Source organism: Choristoneura fumiferana, chromosome 6, assembly GCF_025370935.1.
Source record: "Choristoneura fumiferana chromosome 6, NRCan_CFum_1, whole genome shotgun sequence".
Lineage (NCBI taxonomy): Eukaryota > Metazoa > Arthropoda > Insecta > Lepidoptera > Tortricidae > Choristoneura > Choristoneura fumiferana.
The window spans coordinates 8520470-8542793 of record NC_133477.1 but is presented as its reverse complement, the minus strand read 5'-3'; the positions used below and the strand labels follow the sequence as shown (position 1 = coordinate 8542793).

The 22324-nt window shown below is 36.7% G+C and overlaps 1 protein-coding gene and 1 pseudogene across 1 annotated transcript in view; one reads left to right on the top strand and one right to left on the bottom strand.

Annotated features, from left to right (window-relative positions):
- The window catches only part of LOC141428646 (anoctamin-4-like), a 37036-nt gene extending 19104 nt beyond the window's left edge, over positions 1-17932 (bottom strand). Inside the window, exons 1-5 of the mRNA XM_074088651.1 lie at positions 17847-17932; positions 9666-9780; positions 5551-5712; positions 5074-5217; positions 3454-3626 (exon numbers count right to left, since the gene is read on the bottom strand). Of these exons, the coding sequence (XP_073944752.1) occupies positions 3454-3626; positions 5074-5217; positions 5551-5712; positions 9666-9780; positions 17847-17887 (635 nt within the window). The 5' untranslated portion in view covers positions 17888-17932. The remainder of the gene's footprint in view (positions 1-3453; positions 3627-5073; positions 5218-5550; positions 5713-9665; positions 9781-17846) is intronic.
- Positions 17933-18187: 255 nt separating this feature from the next.
- LOC141428642 (uncharacterized) lies at positions 18188-20436 on the top strand (annotated as a pseudogene).
- Positions 20437-22324: the final 1888 nt, after the last annotated feature.

Genomic DNA, 22324 nt, shown 5'->3' with positions numbered 1-22324 from the left:
TAATATTTTTCTAAGGATTTCGTATTTTAAACGGAATCTTCCAAGTTTAGGTATATTTTATACCTTAGGCTGATATTTACTCATTAACTACTAATAATTCTCAAGCAAACTTAGCCGTTATAGTTTTCCTTGAAAGATATACTTACTACCATCCTGAATTTTTTCAAATTTTTCCATCCACCGGTTTAGATTTTAGAGTGGGGGCGACGCTCGATTTTAATGAAAAATGCACTTTAAAGTTGAATATTTCGCAAACAAATCACTGAATCGATCGATTGTTTGAGCAAACCCCTAATGGTTTTAAAAGACCTATCCAACGATACTCCACACTATAGGATAGGATGAGAAAAAAAAATCACCCACACCTTACGTCTATGGGAGGTACCCTAAAAAAAATATTTTTTGAATTTTTATTGTTCTATTTTGTCGGCATAGTTTACCTTTATATCCGTACCAAATTACAGATTTCTAGCATTGATAGTCCCTGAGCAAAGCCGCGGACGGACAGACAGACAGATAGACATGGCGAAACTATAAGGGTTCCGTTTTTGCCATTTTGGCAAACAACAAAAAAAAGGACTCGAAAAAGAGACCATTTCTGTCGTCAAAACACATTCAACACTCATTAAATTTAAATGTGTAGGGCCTATCACAGAAATAGTGGGCATAATATACAATAGTTATTTGTGTCACAAGGGAGCAAAATGTTGTATTTACGGCGAGGGCGTGCATTGAATCCAGAATGTAGCGAAGGATTCTGCAATAGGATTCTAAAGTAGAATCCTGAGCGTAATGAGGGATTCAAGTGTTACAAACTCAAACTCAAACTCACAACATTTATTGACAAGAAAAACACACTACATCACAACAAAAACACAGTAAAAACATAAATAGGAAAAGAGAGGAAAATAAGAGATATTGTGCTGTAGTGTGATGCCAAAAGGACTCAGCTCAGCATATGCCGTAGCCCTGTAACCAGAGCTGCAGCGCTGTTTTTCAGCTGAACCCCGGTGAGTGTGCACCCACGTAACCGAACGCGTAATTATTGCGGGAAAAGAAAAAACTATATATTATATTATATATATATATAAATCATGACAAATATAACGCCCAAGATGAAAATAATTTTGCCCCGAGTGGCTCATACAACTTTTCACACCGATCATTAAGAAACTTGAAAAAAAAACAGTTCTAAATATTATTAAAGAACAACCAGCATAGAAAATGGCGCGGCTTTACAATTGAATTTGCAATAAAACACTTAGAAAAGCCTTGAACAGAAAAGTTACACTTTGCTCCCTCTCGTCAGGGAGGAAAAGTTACTTTTCTGAAGGAGAGGCGTGAAAAGAATATTATTTAAAGAAGGTGCTTCAGGACGTGATGTATCCATATGCCACTGATTGTATGCCACTAAGTGGGTTTTCCAGCAAGATAATGACCCAAAACTCACTAGTAAAGTTAAGAAAGAATGGTTTAGATCTGAGAAAGTCAATGTTTTCCCATGGGCTGCACAGTCGCCGGTCCTCAACCCAATCTAGAACTTGTAGACAGATATTAAAAATGCTGAAGTGATCAAAAACCTACCACAAAGTCCCAATTGTAGCATGTTGTACAGTCAGCATGGAACAATATCGCTGTAGAAAGCTGTCAATATTTAGTTGACTCATTGCCAAGGAGATATGAAGCTGTTATTAAAAATAAAGGTCAAGCCACAAAATATTAATAAGAATTTATAATTTTTGTTTCCAATTGTTAATTTTTTAACTGTTGTTTACCTTTTAATAAATCACACTGCTATTATTTTGAAAATTGTATTTTAAGTTTTCTTTGTTTATGTCAAAGCTATGTGCAATTTTAAGGAAGTTTCATTTGATTGAATACTATTAGATATTGAACAGTCTGGCCAGAGCAATATTCTATTTAAAGCTACGAACAAATAATAAGTCAGCAATTATAACTGCGTTATAAAAATGGAAACTGTGTCCTAAGTGTGTCCTGCGCTAAGGTGCGCATGCGCGTTATTTAACTTTGACTGAAATTAATTTTGCAAGTTTAGTGAGCTCACGTCATATTTTCGCATTTTTGATTGTGAACAGCTCTAAATTATCATGCAAACGTGTGTTATGAAGAGGTGCAGGAACAATGCAAAATTAAAATGTCCAGGGATCACTTTCCACTAGTAAATAGTCGTAAAATTAGATTTATGATCAAAAATGTTCAAATACATTATCAGTTGGAGATTGTCAGTATTATGCAAAATCAAGTCTGTGGTCTATGGCTCACATAACGTAAATGACAGTTTCCTCACCCTTCTTCATACTTTCTTCTTTCCTGTATCGCCCAAACAATAGGTACAAACAATCTTTATATTTTCACGATTTTTAGTGTGAATAATAATAAGAGACAATAGTTTAATATCAACTGCTCATCACCTTTTACGAAAGATTGCTTTTTCCGATGCAGAGACGTCATTATTCAAGAGTCTTGGTACTTCACCACCCGTTCCATTTCACACATATTTACATAATTTATGTATAATTTTGCCTTCACTGCTATTATTTTGCACACAACTGTATGTACCTACCAAGACACACTACCCTAACTTAAGTATCTATACAGGCAGACACCGATACATGCGGGGTTTTGACCCACACCACTACTGAGACTACTATAACTTTTACTTCACATCAAACTGGTTAAACTGCATTCGAAATGCCAAATGTTCCTTCCTTGATTGTTCTTTATTGTTTCTTTCCCCTTCATGAAGTAATTTTATAAGTATAAAACTAGTACAGTAGTAGTAGTAAAAGTAGTACTGTATTGGTGTGCAATAAAGAGTTATTGTATTGTATTGTATTGTATAAGTTATCCTGAATACTGTCACAGGATTTGAATGCAACATAGTTAAAAACTACCGCAGGGAAACTCGCTTTCAAGTAAAAAAACGCGTTGAAATCGGACCATCCGTTTGAGAGCTACGATGCCACAGACAGACAAGCAGACATTGGCGTTAAACTAACAACATCCCTCCTAGATTTTATTACTTAATTATTTAATTTACACACATGTTTACTGTTTATAATAAAATTATCATTTTCGTTTCTATCTTATAGACGTTGCGGGTTGCGGCCTTGCGGTGTTTCCCAAACACTACCCATCCGAGTTGGATTCAACGACTGACCTCTTTCCCGAAGTTGGACCTATATTTGGACACTTTGTCCTAGGTATACATACACATCAACAACTTGAAAAACCGAATTCTCAGTCATCACAGGGTTAGGCACCACACGCACATTCGGCATTAGTCAATTTTGCAGTTGGCATTTCCCGTTTATGGTATTGTCCATCGAAAGGAAATGTGTATACTCCCAAGAAATTGTTTTAATTAGGAAAATGTTTTCGCATATTTTGCCCAGTATTAAGTATATTAGTTTACCATATAATTGAACTTACAAAAATAAAGCATGAACGTGGGAAATAAGTTTGAAGACGCACTCTTTCGTGATGATTATGAAAAATAACGATACAGCCAATTCGTCGTTACAGCTCATCCCGTTGCAGTAGCTCATAAATACGCCCATGTACTCGTACATTGCAGGATCTTGTGGATGCGTGAGGAATTGTTGCTGAAAGGACCACATTTGCTGACTTATATAATAATATAAAACAGAAGGACTTAAAGTCGTGTCGTTACCGGTTATCTACAACTAAATTATATACTATGTTCTTAGTGCGTCGCAATGTCAAAACAGATTAGTTCCAAATTGCCAAAAATCTCAAATAGATTTATTTTCCGTATAACAAAATGTCATAATTACCTTTAAACATTACATCCGATATCCAAAATATATAATTGGTAAAACGAACAACAACTCCAAATATCGAATTATTATTAAGACAGTAGGTGAATATGTATTAGTTTCATAATACCAAAATTCAAAAATACCTTTAAATGGCCCAAAGCTCAAAATGACTCTGTCTCATACATAATACCTACCTAAAATTAGTGTTAAGGTAAATTAGTTGTTACGATTAGCTGGAAAATCTTACTAAAGATATTTTATTTGTCTAATTTTAAGCTCATTGTAAGTGAACATAATATTTTTTGATCATATTTATGATAAAAAAAAAGTAACAAGATAAGATTCGATGAAATCCAACTTAATAATTAATTTAGTTATTCATCACTATATTTATGAAAAAAAAATTAGACATTTTTTCATAGCAGTTCAGTACGAGATTTAGGTAAGTATTTTGAGAAATGTACGTTTTAATGTTGAGACATTCTTGTATCACGTTATTTTGAATAACAGTCATGTCGAGAATACGGTGTTTTAAGAAGTAGGTGTAAGCGATTTCAAATTTTAGACATTTCGAAACTAATCTGTTTTGACATTGCGGCATACTAGGAACTTGTGCTATTATGACATTTGATTGTATAGAACCGGTAACACCCTATCCTAGGGGTCACCGACACGCACAACTTTAGATAACGACACCACCCATAACAAAGTTGACCACAGTCGCAATCAAATCAATAGCGATTCTTTCAAAACTGTTCGATGAAATTCTTTACACTTCGTTTTATTTGCGAACCAATTCAAATGATATAAACACTAGCTCTTGCCCGCGGCTTCCTCCGCGTGGAATTCGGCTGTCACGCGCTGATCCCTCGGAAACTGAATTTTTCCGGGATAAAAAGTAACCTAATATGTCACTCACTATCTCTATACTAAAAATCACGTCGATTTGTCGCTCCGTTTCGACGTAAAAACGGACAAACAAAAACACACACACTTTCGGATTTTCAATATTAGTAAAGAAATCTAAGAAAATAAAATCACAACACATCAGAGGAAACCGCATCCACATCAGTAGGTAAGGCGTTCCTGAGATTAACCCGCAAATAAACACACATACCAACATACAATAATTCTAACAAACATTATTTTGAGTTCTGTTTCGTTAACAAATACCTCTGTTAACAATTTCTCTCAATTATTTTCAAAGTTCAGACACTGAAACGTTACAGTTTTATTATATGTACGAAAGATAGATAGATAGTGAACTTACCTTAAAAAAAGCGAGGTAAAAAAATAATGTACAAGTGAACGGATAAGTAAACCCAAAAAGTTTTAGGACCAGAGAACTTTCGTAATCGCTCTCTGTTCTATGATTTTGTAAATTGGTCAACGTGTAAGATGCAAAAGACCACACCTGAAAAAAAGTTTTAGATACCTTATTCTATTTCTTCATCAATACAAGTAGTTTCTGAAGAATTAGTTGTATGTACTGACCACCGTTAAAAATATATACACTGATTGTACTGTCCTGTCCTCAAAATTTGTAAGCTGAATAATTAGAGTAGGCTGTTAAAATTTTATAAATCATTAATGTTCAAGATTATACCATAAACGAAGATACTTAGGTAGGTACGACCTTAATTTAAATTTGATTCTTATAAATGTGAATTATTATGATGAACAAATCGTACCTATACCAATATTTAATAACAATGTTAAAAGAAAGTGGGGCGTGAATATCTCTTACCTTGTCAAAAACTATTATAATAAAGAAGTATATTGAGTACAATATCATAGGCACTTTATAATGTCCATATCCGTATCCAAAATTAAATATAGGGTTAAAAATGAGTAATAACTGATCTTGTAGCAACATCAAGCACACAGCAAATATTACCCAAAATAATAGCTGAAATAAATTTTTCAAAGAAGTGAGTCATCTACATAGCGTTTCACATGTATATGATAAACTAGGAGGATAAACAGATCTAGTAACGGTACTCTTAGTAAGTACTCTGGGTTGAAATGATAAACAGGTCAGGGTTAGTATCAAATGGCCGTAAATGCAGCTAGTCTACAGCATCAACTCATTCTAAAATCATCTAGACTAAAAAGTAAACTCGTCTTAGAAGCAACTCGTCAGAAATCAGTTTGACAAATTATCAGGTTGCCCAAAAAATAAATGGACTCTATAGAGAATCGTCTTAAAATCATCTGAAAAAATTCGCAATTCGGTTAAAAAGTAATTGGTCAAAAAAGCAAATATAAGTTCATTGTTGTAGAGACTCGAAAGTAAATAATAGATGAACGAGTTAGTTTGAAGGCTGACCCGTATGATTCAATAGTATCATACTCGTATCTGAAGGAGGCCAAACTTGGTATGTTTATGTAGCCAAAATGGCAAAAACGGAACCCTTATAGTTTCAACCTTGTCTGTCTGTCTGTCCGTCCGCGGCTTTGCTCAGGGAATATAATGCTAAGCTGTAATTTTGCACGAATATGTATGTAAACTATGCCGACAAAATGGTACAATAAAAAAATTAAAACCATTGGGGGCTTGCTAAGACGATTTTTCGATTCAGTGATTTGTTTGCGAAATATTAAACTTTAAAGTGCAAATTTTCATGAAAATCGAGCGTCCCCCTTCTCTCTAAAATCTAAACCGGTGGGTGGAAAAATTTGAGAAAATTCAGGATGGTAGTAAGTACTTATATCAAACTTACATGGAAAACTATAACGGCTAACTTTGCTTGAGAATTATTAGTAGTTTAAGAGTAAATAGCAGCCTAAGGTATAAAATATACCTAAACTTGGATGATTCCGTGTAAAATACGAAATCCTTAGAAAAATATTACTTATTTTTTTCGTAATGGCTACGGAACCCTATTTTGGGCGTGTCCGACACGCTCTTGGCCGGTTTTTTTTTTCGTGCTACGGGTCAAATTGATTCGTATGGCCTAAACATCAATCGTTCCGATTTTCATGCTTTTAACACCATTTGCAGCTTTTTTTGGCGTACCGCTAGCACTAAACCCGGATTAATCCCACGGAAAAAATGTAAACAAAGTTTCGTCATTGTCAAAATGAAATTTCAGGGGATTTCAAATTCTAAAATGACTGACTGACTGTTGATATAACAACGCACAGCCCAAAGCACTAGACCTAGAGACTTGAAATTTTGCACAGATACCTTATACAATGTAAGCACCCACTAAGGAAGGATTTTTGGAAATTCCCACGGGAACTAGAAAAAACGGGATTTATATATTCGATTCCGAGTGACCCTAACTCAGTAACTATAATAACTAGACTCTTTAAACTTGGCATAGAAGTAGGTGATTATAATAGTAAAAAATCTTTTTTAGGATTTTTGGAAATTCCCACGGGATAAGGAAAAAACGGGATTTATATATTCAGTTCAACTGAATCCTGTAAACTATAATTACTAGACTCTTCAAATTTGGCACAGAAGTAGGTAATTATAATAGTATAAAACAGGTTTAAGAATTTTCGAAAATTCCTACGGGATAAGGAAAAAATGGGATTTATATTCAGTTCAACGGGATCGATTTTTCTTTTTACTGGTCGTAGAAAGCTAAAATTTGGCATTTAGGTTCCTTAGAGAGTGTAGGGAAGCACTATATAAAGACTTCCCAAAATAATGACGGGAACGGGAAAAAATGGGATTTATATATTCGATTCCGAGTGACCCTATCTCAGTAACTATAATAAATAGACTCTTTACATTTGATACACAAGTAGATATTTAATTAATTAAAACATTAATTTCAGTGCTTTTGGAAATTCCCACGGGATAAGGAAAAAACATGTTTTATTATACCTATTACCTATTTGTTTTATTAGCCCTCTTGTTCTGAGAGGAGGCCTGTGCCCAGCAGTGGGACGTATATAGGCTGGGATGATGATTATACCTATTCAGTATAACGGGATGGTTTTTTTCGTTTTACTGGTCGTAGAAAACTGAAATTTAGTATTTAGGTTCCTTTAGGGGTGCAGGGGAGCACTATAAAAGGATTTCCCGAAATTTTGACGGGAACGGGAAAAAACGGGATTTTTCATTTTACTGGTCTTAGAAAGCTGAAATTTGGCATGGTTGCTCGAGGAGTGTAGGAAAGCATTAATGAGATAATTTTTCCAAAATTCCCACGAGAAAGGGAAAAACGCGATTTTTCATTTTACTGAACGCAGAAAGCTGAAAATCGGCATGTAGATTGCTTGCGGAGTGTAGAGGAGCATTGAGAGTGGAGTTTTCAAAATTTTCACTGGAACGGGGAAAAACGGGAATTTTCGGTTAACCGGTCGTAAAAAACTGAAATGTTGCATTTATGTTCTTTGGGGAGTCTAAGGGAGCACTACATAAGAATTTCCCGAAATTCTGACGGGAACGGGAAAAACGGGATTTTTCGTTTTACTTTACTGGTCGCAGAAAGCTGACATTTGGCATATAGGTTTCTTGAGGAGCGTAGGGAAGCATTAAGAGATAATTTTCCGAAACTCCCCCGGGAAAGGGAATGACGGAATTTTTCGTTTTACTGGACGCAGAAAGCTGAAAATCGCCATGTAGATTGCTTGGGGAGTGTAGAGGACCATTGAGAGAGGACTGTCCAAAATTCTTACGGAAACGGGAAAAATGTTTTTTTTTTCTTTTTCTTATTTATTGTAAAAAATATTTTTTATTCCAAAATGTGTACTCCCGAGATAGTCTTATTGTCACCAAATCAGGATCTGATGACGGGATCACAGGGAAATCGAGGACAGCCCTCAAATTTTGTAGGCATGCATTACGTTTTTCATATATTTACTCAAGCAATTTAATTATTTGCGTCTGATAGACACCATCATCTCATGTTGATGAGCTGATGATGGAAGATTAAACTCTTTATCGGTTAGGAGTTTGAGGTTTTTTTTTTAATATCATAATATGCACGTTTAGACCTTTAGTTGTATTTTTTCTGGTTATTCAGGTGAGCTGATGCTGAAAGGTATAACTCCTTAACGCTTAGGACACATTAAGTACCTACGCCAAACCAATCAACTCATTACGTAGCAAAATTTATCCATTCCTATAAAACAGTATACCGTGCTACGAAATACCGCGACTGGCTGAATGACTTTGACAGACAACGCGTAGCTTAAACTACAGATTTTACAGACCTGAATTTGGCACACATGTAAGTAAGTGGATAAAGGATCATAGAACTGCACTAAGTAATGACAGATTCATCATTGTTTTCTCGTAACTACACGTGTTAGTAATTTTTTTTCATTAGCTCACAATTCAGCAATTTTTCTTACATTTGTAGGGTTCCGTGCCCAAAGGGTGCCAACGGGACCCTATTACTGAGACTCCGCTGTCTGTCTGTCTGTCAGTCCGTCTGTCACAGGGCTCTATCTCTTAAGCCGTTATAGCTAGACACTTGAAATTTTCACAGATTATGTATTACTGTAGCCGCTAAAACAACAAATACTAATACTATAATCATTGATAAAATAACACATGCACTACGATTGCTGTGCCCTTACAGGGTTCACGTTTGACTCTGTATTGACCTAATCTTAATGTATGTACCTACAACGTGAAATGCAATAAAATTTGATTTCAATTTAATTTAATTGAATTGAAATACTACTAAAAATAAAATAAAGTTACAAAAAAGAGGGGATCGTCATACAAGAAACTTGTTTTTTTTTTTCAGCGTTTTAGGTTGCTAGGCATTGATAGCCGTTGCTATTCTAAAATAGACGTCGACAACCCTAAGCGTCCGCGCCGGAGCAGGCAGTTAAGTCATCTAAAGGGTCGTAGTGAACTTACTTCTCCTATTTTACTATGATATTACTTACGTAGCAGCCGATCGTTAAAAGGCATATAATAAGGGTAGCGACGTTTTTAAAAATAGCATAAAGTGTGCCTTTGTCCTTTCCTTGCAATGCTTGTTTATCGGGAACATATTCTGCCCTAAAAAATACAATGATTTTGCAACATTGAACACATTATGCTATGAGATGAAAATCCATTTTGATTTTGTATGTAAACAAACGTTTTAATAGGTTAGTATCATTTCGTCTAAAAAGCAGCTGGTCTACGTAGCAAATTAGCAATTGATCTAAGTAGTAATTGGTCTTAGTAGCAACTTGTCTAAGTAGATATCAAGTGGTCTAAAATTCTTTGACTCAAAGTCGACGGAGCTATGCTTCGAAAACCTCCTGTTCCGCGTGGCTGAGGCGCTTCGCGCCTTGACGCAACTTACCTAACCTAAGTACTTATATTTTTTCAAGTTTTCGACAAAAACAGGTTAGGACCTTTTTAGACCACTTGCTACTTAGACCAGTTGCTACTTAGACCAGCTGCTTTTTAGACCACTTGCTACTTAGACCAGTTGCTTCTTAGACTAGTTGCTACTTAGAACAGCTGCTTTTTAGACCAGTTGCTACTTAGACCTGTTGCTACTTAGACCAGCTGCTTTTTAGACCAGTTGCTACTTAGACCAGCTGTTTTTTAGACGAAATGATACTATACTTGAATTTTTTAGGTAATTAACTAAATTTAAACAAACCTCAGCTGCCAGATTTGGCAAATTCAAGGATTTCAAACATATTACTTATCTATCATTGTAATACAAACTAGACTAAAGTATTTCAATACATAAATGAAAATGTTTAGATAGTTTAATGGGGGAATTTCAATATTTAAGACACCCACCAATTGACGTTGTTTTGTTTACATTTAGTTAATTACCTAAACCTTTCAAGTACTTAACTCGGTTTAATTTGTCACTGTAACTCCTTAGGGGAAGATTGGCACCATTCGTACACGGGGATCCTACATACAGTCGCTATACGTTATGCCTATCCAATTTAATAAAAGTGTAAACGAACTGATTTCATCAAAATTCTTGTTTAAACACCCACTGGATCGAATCAATAACACATTTATCTATAATTCGTGTCTTTCAACTGACTAGTTTTTCGCAAAAATTTACTTAATTTCAATATTTATTTTTCATTTGAAAAATCTTCGTCAAAATCTGACGTTATTTCTTGATTGAAACATGTGTATAATCTGTAATAGCATAGATAGACTAACGTAGAGATGGTGGAAAATTTTACATTTTAAAAATCGATTAATACACGATTAAATATGCGATTATTATTTATTTACCTTAATATACAAAATAGTTACTGATTTTATAATTGAATAAACAGTCTTTGGAATTAAATCAAGTATTTTAAATAATAAAACAAACAAAAATACGTTGATCTATTCAATTAATAAATAATCGATTTACTGAAAATATTATTTATTTTGCAATAGGTTCTAGGTTTTCACATCATTAAATGTTTATGGTTGGGTTAATGGCGTCTTTGTTTACGCTTGTCATAAATTGGATTGGTATACAATATACCACAGCTTGCAGAACAGCGTATTTGTTAAGGCTTTTGCGTGTGTGGGTAGGCGCGAGTGAGTGCGGCACGAGAGGGCGTAATGTGTTTTGGCATGCTCCAAGTAAATATTTTGTCGATTTTGTCGAATGTTTCTTGCTTTAGAAAAGTGTCAAATTATAACGGATTATTGCTTAATGGTAAGTGACTACAATCAAGATCATATAAAGTATTTATTTTGTGGATTATCCTGCATGTTTTATGTGTCAGTAAAAATTGCTAGGGTAATTTCCAGGAGTTTGTCATCACATGCTTCTTTTTCTTTGCGGCCTTCTTTGCGAGCATTTTTAATATATGTGTTATATGTTCGGATAGATCTATCTGTTTTGTTTCTTTTAATGCAATGGAGAGAGCTGTGAAGCCTTTCTTGGAAATTTCATGAAATGGGCCAGAAATTGCCAGTCCACCTTTATGTACAGGAAGAGAGAATAGGTCAGCTTCTATGGACAAGACGTCACTACCTGCTGGCAAAAAAATTGTGCGTAGTGCATGTGTCAGCGGTTCAAAAAATTCATGAGAGTTTTTCAAGAATGACCACTGGAATTGAATTGCTTTGGTGAGGGCAGTGTAGGCAGCTTGAGGAGAATCTTTACATATTTGTGATATTTTTCCTACTGTAGAAATAAATTTGTTTACGTCATTTTTTATGAATTGATCTTTTCCTTCACCAATATAGCTTTCTAAAAAGCGAGATTCAGTGACAATGGTTAGATTGGTGCCCTTGAAGATCTGTTGAGCGGTTTGTTTGTCTGTTTCTGATACAATTAGCAATGTTTTCTTGGCTTGCGGGAAGTATCCAAAAGATCAACAAGTTAAAGTTTTGCATGGTGCTTTAATTCTTAATCTAGATATGTAAAATGATTCCCTTGAGCCATTTTAGTTTCATTTTTAATTTAGTTTAATTATTTATATTATACAAATTTATATAAGTCTTTTCTGAGCAACCGAGTGATACTATTGTATTTTTCACCTATGATGAATTCTGTGACACTTGAAAATTTTCCGAATTACGCATACTATGTTCGCAAAATAATTTTTAAAAATAATTTCTGTTTGAAGCAAAATAATCATAAAAAATTAAAACTGTACATTTTAAAAATATATAGCAATATCAGTGTCCATTAAATAGTCTCCATCGAATACGATAGAAAAATATTTATTTTTCTAAATGACGCAATGTGTGAAACGGAACAGAGTAGTGACGTGACACAACATTATCGGCAATAGCCGTGGCCGCGGTGCATTCATCATCTCAGCCTATATACGTCCCACTGCTGGGCACAGGCCTCCTCTCAGATCAAGAGGGCTTGGGCCATAGTTCCCACGCGGGCCCAGTGCGGATTGGGAACTTCGCACGCACCATTGAATCGCTTCGCAGGTTTGTGCAGGTTTCCTCACGATGTTTTCCTTCACCGCAAAGCTCGTGGTAAATTTCAAATGTAATTCCGCACATGAATTTCGAAAAACTCAGAGGTGCGAGCCGGGGTTCGAACCCACGACCCTCTGCTTGAGAGGCGATAGGTCAAACCACTAGGCCACCACGGCTCACTAGGCCACCACGGCTCTCGCGGTGCATTATTCAATAACAATGAACACTAAGATATTTTCAATTTTTAATCAAAACTTGCAAGATTTTGTAAACGCGGCTATTTGGAACACGGTCGCAGCCATCTTGTGCCTCTTGTGGCCAGTGCTTGTCAGTATCACTGTCAGTACGAGTGCGTCTGCCTTGTATACGAGTTGAGTTTTCATTGCATTTTCTTTGCATTGTATTTTATTATTGTTCATGTCTATAAAGACTATTTTGAACTCCTAGAGTAGGGAGTTTGTAATTCGTTTGGGAGATTATTTTGAGCGAGAACGAGAAAACGGTGGCCCGGTGGGCGGAAAACTGGAAAAATATATTTTTTTTAAATATGATGCAACTTCTCTAAAAATAGGCACTAATAACTCGTAGAAAAATCGATAGTTCACAGAAACGCCACTGAACTCATCATAGGTGAAAAATATTGTAGTTCATTGGTGGAATCTGTTTTGGCTTTTGTGTTATCGAAATTTAAATATTTATGTGTATTAATTTTTATGATTGGTTATCTGGAGTCTTTTTGTATTTTTTATTTCAACTCCAAATTTCTTACTTTTACGGGTATCCCGTGAAATCATATCGAAAATACAAACTGAGACATGGATGCACAGAAAAACCAGAAAAAGAGACCAGCGCTGGGAATCGAACCCAGGTCCTCAGCAATCCGTGCTGCGTGCTGCTGTTTTTCTGGTTTTTCTGTGCATCCATGTCTCAGTTTGTATTTTCGATATGTATTAATTTTTGCTGTTTGTTTCGCTTTGTCAATAAATATATAAAAAAGATGATGTTTGGTGAAATATAAAATATGTTCAGAATGCAAGTTACGCTCCAACCAGTAGGTCCACAGTGTCGGTACTGGCAGATGAAGAAGAAGAAGAAGAAAAGGTTACAAGTGCTCTGTGTGAAGATTATCCTGCGGCTGTTACATTTTTAAAGTAATTGCGGAACCCTTCGTACGGGAGTCCGACTCGCACTTGGCCGTTTTTTTTTTTACTTTGCCCGTGCGAATCCGGGGCGGGTCGCTAGTTTATAATAAGAGTAGATGTAAGTATTATAATCATAAAATACATTGATGTTGTCAAATGGTCACAAAAATGTTTGTTGAACCCTTTGGTTCACGTTTGACTCTATATTGACCTATCTTAAGAACTATGTACCTAGAGTACTATTCAATGGAAAAAATCAATTGTGTAAACAAAGCAATTTTTCACGATTACTCCGTAGTTACTTACATTTGAACGCCAATCCCGATCATATTCACATCTCAATGAGCTCACCACTGTTTTTAACAATCATTTTAACATTAAATAATCGTGTAAATATGTTTATTTTATAGAATTAATTGGAAGACTAAAATCCGTTATATTTGTCAAATTGACATGATAATTTTTTCCTCACCGAAGTTGGTCTATGGTCGGTCTAGTCTCTGGAAATTTAGTGCTGTACCAACAAAATTAATTATTTGACTGAACCAACCTTACCTACCGATAATTATGGCTGGCTCTGCTAATTAATTTATTCGTAGATATAATTATTTGTGTTAAGTTACACTATTTAATGAAGGTTTATAAAGGTTTCTAATCCTATCCTACTATCCTACTTCCAACTAATCCTACTAATATTATAAATGTGAAAGTTTGTGAGTGAGTGAGTGAATATGTTTGTTACTTCTTCACGCTGAAACGGCTGGACGGATTTGGATGAAATTTGGCGAAAAGTTAGATAACCTGGATTACAACATAGGATACTTTTTATCCCGATATTCCCATGGGATAGGGATAAAATCTTGAAATAACAACCGCTCAGCTTAGTCATGAAAATTGGTATGTAGATAGTTTGACATCGTGAATAAAACATAGCCTACTTTTTATTTCGATATTCCCACGAGATAGGGATAAAATTTCGAACTAATAACCGCTGGGCTTAGAGTCATGAAATTTGACCATGATTGTCAATTATTTTTAATGTAATGTCAATGAAACCAACCATTTAATTTTCGGGAATTCCCACGTCAATTTTTTAAAATCCCGGTATTTCAGCTGCTGGACCTAATGATTTACGTGTGCGAAGCCACGGGTAAACACTAGTTGGACGATAAAATAGTATTTTAGTAGAAATTATGTAGATTTCTATTTACTAGTATCATGTTTACTGTGGAGTCCATTGTTGGACCAAAAAATCATTTTGAATCACTTCCCTGTGTCTACTCTCATTTCCCTGTCTTATGTAAATTTAAAAATGCCTCTTCTAAATTATATCGACAATACAAACTGAGACATGGATGCACAGAAAAACCAGAAAAAGAGACCAGCGCTGGGAATCGAACCTAGGTCCTCAGCAATCCGTACTGCGTACTATAACCCCTACACCACCGTTGGACAGGAGTCAAGATACAAATTTCTCCTATGCACACATATCTCAGGTTGCCTTTTTCTACTACGCTACTTAAGCAGCAAAAAAATCTAAATTAATCCATATTTTAACAGACCCTTTCAATTCTAAAATACTCCATCATAAACCTTGGGGAAAATATACGTCAAAAAATATAAGTGGATATACATGTTTCACCATTTTAAAATTCTACCCTTAAAGGGGTATAAAGGGGAGTGTAAGTTTGTATGGAAAAAACGTTAGGTATATATATTTGAAGATATAATTCTAAAACTTCGTGAAAATGCTATTAAACATTTTAAGTTAAAAGGGACATGGAAACATTGTGAATGACTCTTGAACAGGACTAAGAGAATACGTGATTCGCCATTTTTAAAAATTAAACTTAGGGAAAACATTAAATAATGAAATATGAGTAAATTCAAAATAATTATTTACTGCTGATTGAAGTATCTTAAAGAGCTTTCACATCACTAGAGCCAACGTCAGTCAGTCAGTCAGCCAGTCGTCAGTCAAGTGTCAATGTCAGTCACCACATTTGTTTACACAATTGATTTTTTCCATTGAATAGTACCTACCATACAACGTGAAATGCAATTGGAATGTCCCAATTTTTGACAACATATAATAAATCGAAACCCATTAGGAGAAATAGGCTTTGTGAAGCGTTTTCAGAAATCAGATTCCAAAAATGTGATAAACTGAATTAAATAAACAAAATTTAAGTAATGCCCCTCATTTGACCCCTGCAGTGTCCCGTCACAAAAGCAGTTATAAAGCAGGTATAACTTGTCTGGTCTTGCTTAAGAGTGCTTAAGCAAATTGACAGTTTGAAATGTTGCTGTCCTGCTTATAATAGCAAAGAGTTACAAAGACAGAACTTTAATTACATGATGCGCACCCGGCTTTAAACAGTTGTCATTTATCGTAAAGTCCGAAATGTATACTAGTATTTCCAAAGTATTTTTACAAATTAAATTATTAAATTACTACGTTACAAGTAAATACAAAAAAATAAAAATCAGATTTTTTAATAAAATATATCTATTTACTATCACACCATTAAACAAACAGGAGTAATTCAAGCCAAAAGAAAAGAAATAAATAAAACTATTTGACATGGTTCATTTAGGACTCTAAGCCGTGCTTGAATTATTGTCAAATTCTTCTAGGCAATGGAACGTGGCTGTCTCACTGTGACGTCATCCAGCGTATTTCGTAAAAAAAATATAAAAATTTAATACTCATCCAAATTCGAAATCAATGAAAATGGTATTTTAAAATATCCTATTTTTTCCAAAAATAAAATAAAAAATATAGGTTATTTATTTTGGTTCATCCCAATTAAATTTGAATTTGAATGTTGTTGCACTGCAAAATTTCAGCGTTAAATAATAATCTTAATATATAAAAGTTATTATTATATTTCAGGGCATGTTTGATTGTCTCCAAATGTCTTTTTAATATAGCTGATTTAAGATCTGAAGAGGTTGATAGTAGTGGTACCTAGTAGTAGTGGTGATTGTTTACTAAATACAACATATTATGTGGGTACTTGGGGAGTTATAGTGACAAATTAAAACGGTGGTTATGGTTCGTTAGTCTAACAACTGGTAGCATGGTGTACGGTTGTGTCACTCTGAAGATGAGCTCTGGTTGAGTTCGAAACGCGTCAGTGTAGTGTGGTGGTGGTGATAGATGGGTTTGTGTGATTTGTGTGTGTTCTTACAGTGTGGAGGTGGAGGAACTGCATGAACACGCATATTTTGCAAAAGCTTAGCTATCGTAAGGTCGCGGGTGAGCAAGGAAATTCTTTTAGTTCATTTAAATAAATTTTGCAATTGAAAATAAAAATATTTGAAGTTGAAGTTGAATTTGAATTCGAAAAGAACTATTTGAAATCATCTTATATGTGATTTGACGTTATCCGCACGCAACTTTCGAGCCCTGGTTATCATATGGCATCAAAATGTAGTAAGGTGCGACGACGAGGAGTTAGCGAGGAGGAGTGTTTTAGGTTGAATTGCGACCAACAACGCACGAGCCGAGCGAGCGAAGTGAGTGTGCCGCAGCAGCGGCCGGCGAGTTCCAGAACCGAACTGCTGGCGTCGCGAGTTAGTTAGTCTTGACTTCAATATAAAATAAACACAAATTCGAAAGCGAAAAGATGTTTGAGCAAATTCGAAATGTAGTGATTAATCGGCTAAAAGAATTTCTGTTAATAGTTTTAGGGTTTACTGACTCATAAGCCAATAACTGAATAGTCTACGAAAAGTTGAGTTACGAAACAATTCATCTGCGTACAAATTCATCGGCGTAGGTAGGTACCATTACTCTGCGAAACGTGGTCTGCCAATCAATATTCTGCGTAAAAATTGTCGGCGAATCATTAAGTAACCCTAGGTAACCCTACATTACATATAGCCCTTAATAGCCCTTAGGCTAGCAGTCGTTAAGCTAAAACGAAGATGGACGGACATGGCGAGTCTACTGTGTTTCGAGAAGGACTCAGAACCCTAACAACTAAACCTACGTGTGTAATTAATTCTTAAGGATTATCGTCAGTTTTTGGGCACAAGGTTTATTTTTAAATAAGAGTTAAGTACCTTACAGTGCGAGCTGGAATCTCAGGCTTGCATTCCCACATCCAACTCCAGTAATATTCTTTCCGTCTCCAGAATAACACAAAAAGAGTTGCTGAAAGGAATAGTACATTATTGTAGAGGCTAGAAAAAAAATAACAACAATAACAACCCAAAGCCTGCGTTGCTCCGGCTATTGTCTCCCGCCGATTTTTATTTTCTACTGTTACATCATTATTTTTGAAACGAGTCCATTCTTATTGGGCAGTACCCAAAACCACATGTTTAAAAAATAAAAACTGTACTAAGGTCTCCGCTCACTAGGAAGCGTGACTGCAGCGGCAAGTCGAACATAATAAGGATGTTATGGGTGCTCGCGCACTGGGGCACCAGCTGAAGTTGCAAATGCAATCAGTTCTTTTTATAACGGCTCTGCCTCTGGTCTGGATGGGTTGCGTCCACAACATCTCAAGGAGCTTATCTCTTCTTCTGCGGGTGGCAATGGGCCTCGCTTGCTGGAGTCAGTTACTAGGCTGTGCAATTTCCTTTTGAGGGGTTTGCTTAACGCGCAGGTGAGGCCTTATTTGTACAGAGCCTCTTTGTGCGCATTGTCTAAAAAGGATGGTGGGGTCATACTGATTGCGGTGGGCAGTACCATTCGGCGTCTCGTAGCCAAATTCGGTTGTTACTCTGTCAGGGATGCTATGTCGAACTACCTTCAACCAAAACAGGTTGGCTTTGGTACGGCTGGAGGGTGTGAGGCGGCTATACATGCCACGCGGTCTTTTGCTGGGGCATTTGAAGGCACAGATTCAGTCATAGTGAAGATTGATATTAAGAATGCATTTAATAGTGTGGATAGGGACGTTTTGTTAAAGGAGGTCTTGGATCTTGTGCCGTCTCTCTATCCTTTTTTGTGCCAGTGCTACTCTGCACCTACTAATCTTTACTTTGGAGGTAATTTGATTTCTTCGCAGGTCGGGGCTCAGCAGAGTGATCCTTTGGGTCCTCTAATTTTTGTCTAGCGCTTCAAAAGAGCATAGTTGCATTAAATAGCCCTCTAAATGTGTGGTATCTCGATGACGGTACAATTGGTGGGAGTGTAGGTGGTGTTATCGAGGATTTAGAGAGGCTCATGCCAGCATTAAAGGACATAGGTTTAGAGATCAACCCTAGTAAATGTGAGCTGTTTATTGGTGGTTCCATAGTGAATCCATCCTTGACCGCTTTAAAGTCATTGTTGCCAGGTATCAAAACGGTGGATAAGTCATCATTCGCCTTATTGGGAGTTCCTATCTTCCTGGAAGGAGTTTGCGCAGCCCTGCTGTTTAAAAGAGATGCGCTTGTATCGGCTCGCGACTCCTTGCTTATGCTGTCGTCCCACGTTTCTTTGACCTTATTGCGTCATTGTTTTGCCATGCCACGAATTACGTATTTGTTGAGAACGTCTCCTACCTGGTTATTTCCCATTGAGTGCAAAGAGGTGGATGACGTCTTAAAAGTCTTAACGTCAAATTGAATGACGCACAGTGGCTTCAGGGGGCTCTTCCTATCCGTTATGGTGGATAAGGAATACGCCGGGTTCAGGATCTTGGGGTTATCGCTTTTCTTGCGTCTTCGCATGGAACGGCCGACCTCGTCACTCGCATTTTTTCCATTGATGGTGGCAATGTCCCTGTTCTATTTGTTTCGGAGGCGCTTGGGAGGTGGTCAACTCTGTTTCCCGGCAATGAGCGTCCTGAAAATCCTTCTGTGCAGGCAGAGACAGTGGGATGACTTATAGTGCAGAAAGGCGAACGGCATGTTGTTGGGGGGTGGCTCGGGGGCTGATTTGGCGCGATTGAAGGCCGTCACACGACCAGAGTCAGGTGCTTGGCTGCACGCGCTGCCTTCGCCCCAACTGGGTACGTTGTTAGATAACGACTCTCTGAGGATAGCAGCGGCGCTTAGGTTGGGCGCGAAGGTTTGCGAGGTGCATCGTTGTGTTTGTGGGCTCATGGTAGAGGAGAATGGTCACCACGGCCTTAGTTGCCAGAGGTGTGCTGGGCGTTTTCCGAGGCATCATTCGATTAATGAGATTGTTCGGCGGGCCATGGTGTCGGTAAATGTGCCGTGCGTTTTGGAGCCCCCAGGATTGAGCCGTATGGATGGTAAAAGACCGGATGGTCTGACGCTGGTTCCATGGCGGAGGGGACGTTGTCTCCTTTGGGATGCAACTTGCGTTAGCACGTTTGCTGCATCCCATTTGGGAGAGACCGTGAGGTGTGCGGGGTCTGCGGCGGAGAGTGCCGCGAAATTGAAGCACGCTAAATACTCTGCTTTGGAATCAGCGTATGACTTCGTGCCGGTTGCGGTCGAGACGGCTGGATCCTGGGGCTTGGAGGCTCGCGAGTTGTTTAGGGAGTTAGGCCGTCGATTGCGTGATAGGGGTTCCGACCCTCGCTCTGGCTCGTACTTGGTGCAACAGGTCTCCATTGCCATTCAGCGGGGTAACGCTGCTGGTATTATGGGGACGTTTGAGCCGGGTACGATGCACGAGGGAGGGTTTTAAGTTAGTTTTTATGACGAAGCATGTTGCGGATGACTTTAGTGTAATTTAGTATAGCTTAGTTTATAGTTTAGATGATTAAGCCTTAGTTTGTAGGTATAGGTTTAAGTTGTTTTTATTTATTTATTTATTCAGGAGAACCAACAGCTTTAAACATACAGATAATAATATAGAGAGATATTTTTGTATAATGTTTTATTTTTATTATTCTTAATTGTCAATAAAAATTTATTTAATAGATTTAAATGTCAAATTGAAATAAGCAGTATTTAGTGTAAAAACTTCTAAGTATAAATGACTCGCCTAAAACGATTAATTCTGGCTTGTGTTTTGAAATGAGTATTAACTAAATTAAGTTAAGTAATTAGTAAATGCATAAATTGACAACATTTTAAATTTCTAACACTATGTGCGTATGTATGTATAACTCTTTATTTTACATAAAATATATGAAATAACTTTTAACAAGAGGAAAAGATGTACCATCAGCCAAATATGTGGTCTACCATCCTAAAGTTGGTAATCGTTCGTTTGCATGTCATAAAACAATAATGCCAATAGACGTGTCTGACAACTTGAAAGTTCGACTTTAGCGACATATTCATTTGATAGGAACTTGTTCAAAAATTGATAGACCACTTATTTGGCTGATGGTGCAAAGGCGAACTTATCCCTTAAAGGGATCTCTTCCAGCTAACCTTTGAACGATTGAAGGACATCAGAAACAAGAGTGGACACTACAATGGAAAGATAAAAGAAGATTTAAGTGAGCGAAACAATACCTGAAATATAAATAAATGAATACCAACACATACATGATAGGATTAATCCATTATATTCCCTGTGAAAAAAGGTAGACGCTTCGATCATCAATACGTACTAGATTCAAGGTCACAGCTCTGAAAACGGCCAGAGAAATAAGAGCACAAATTTACTTTGTGCTCTTCTTATCTTACAGTACGCGTCAACCACAGCCAACGTGCGGACGTGAAAAATACCACAATTGTGCGTTTAAATTGCGAAAGCAGCCACCATTACACTAAGGTTTCGGAAAGAATATCTTTCTTTAGGTAAGTACAAGTCAGTATTTCATTTAAAATACGTAAAAAATAGCAGTTAACATTTAAAAATCAATAATTTATTGTTTCAACCATTTGCCAATAATAGGCGGTTCTGGAACAAAAAATCCATGAGTAGTTCTCATTTTAAAATGATTTATTTTTTTATTTTTTTTGTAGATTTCTTAGTAATCCTTTTTGCTGTGTAGAAAGGATATATATTGTCACAAAGACAGATAAGAAGAACTTTATGGGCCTTGCAAAAATTCAACTATTTATTGATAATTTTGACATAACTGGAAATAGCCAAAAGACGCAGATTACAGAAAACGGCGATTCCAAAGTGCAGGTATAGGTTTACATAAAATCTTAAAATAATATAAGATTAAGTGTGGTGAGATGGAGTAGAGGAGTTATCACTTAAGACCAGCTATATTATTAAAGAAGTCGTAAAGCTTCAAGTTCAAGCCGTATACTATTTATAATATTACCGTTAATTGCAAATTCACGTCAAACAACAGAAAGTTCAGGCAGAGGTATTAATAGAATCGACGTCGTCAAATCGAAATGTTGTCAATTATACATTTACTATGGGTACCTTTGCACCAGGACAACTCGAGGGGGCCTTTTCGACTAGCCTTAAGCTCTTCTCTTTGAAGTGGCAATGGGCAGGCCATATAGCACGGAGAACAGATGGCCGTTGGGGCTGGAAAGTTCTCGAGTCGAGACCGCGGATCGGCAAGCGCAGCGTAGGATGTCTACCAACGAAATGGACGGATGACCTGGTTAAAGCCGCAGGTTCACGGTGGATGCAGGCCGCTGCCAACCGAAGCGACTGGAGGTCTATGGGGAGGCCTATGTCCAACAGTGGACGTCCTACGGCTGAGATGGATGAT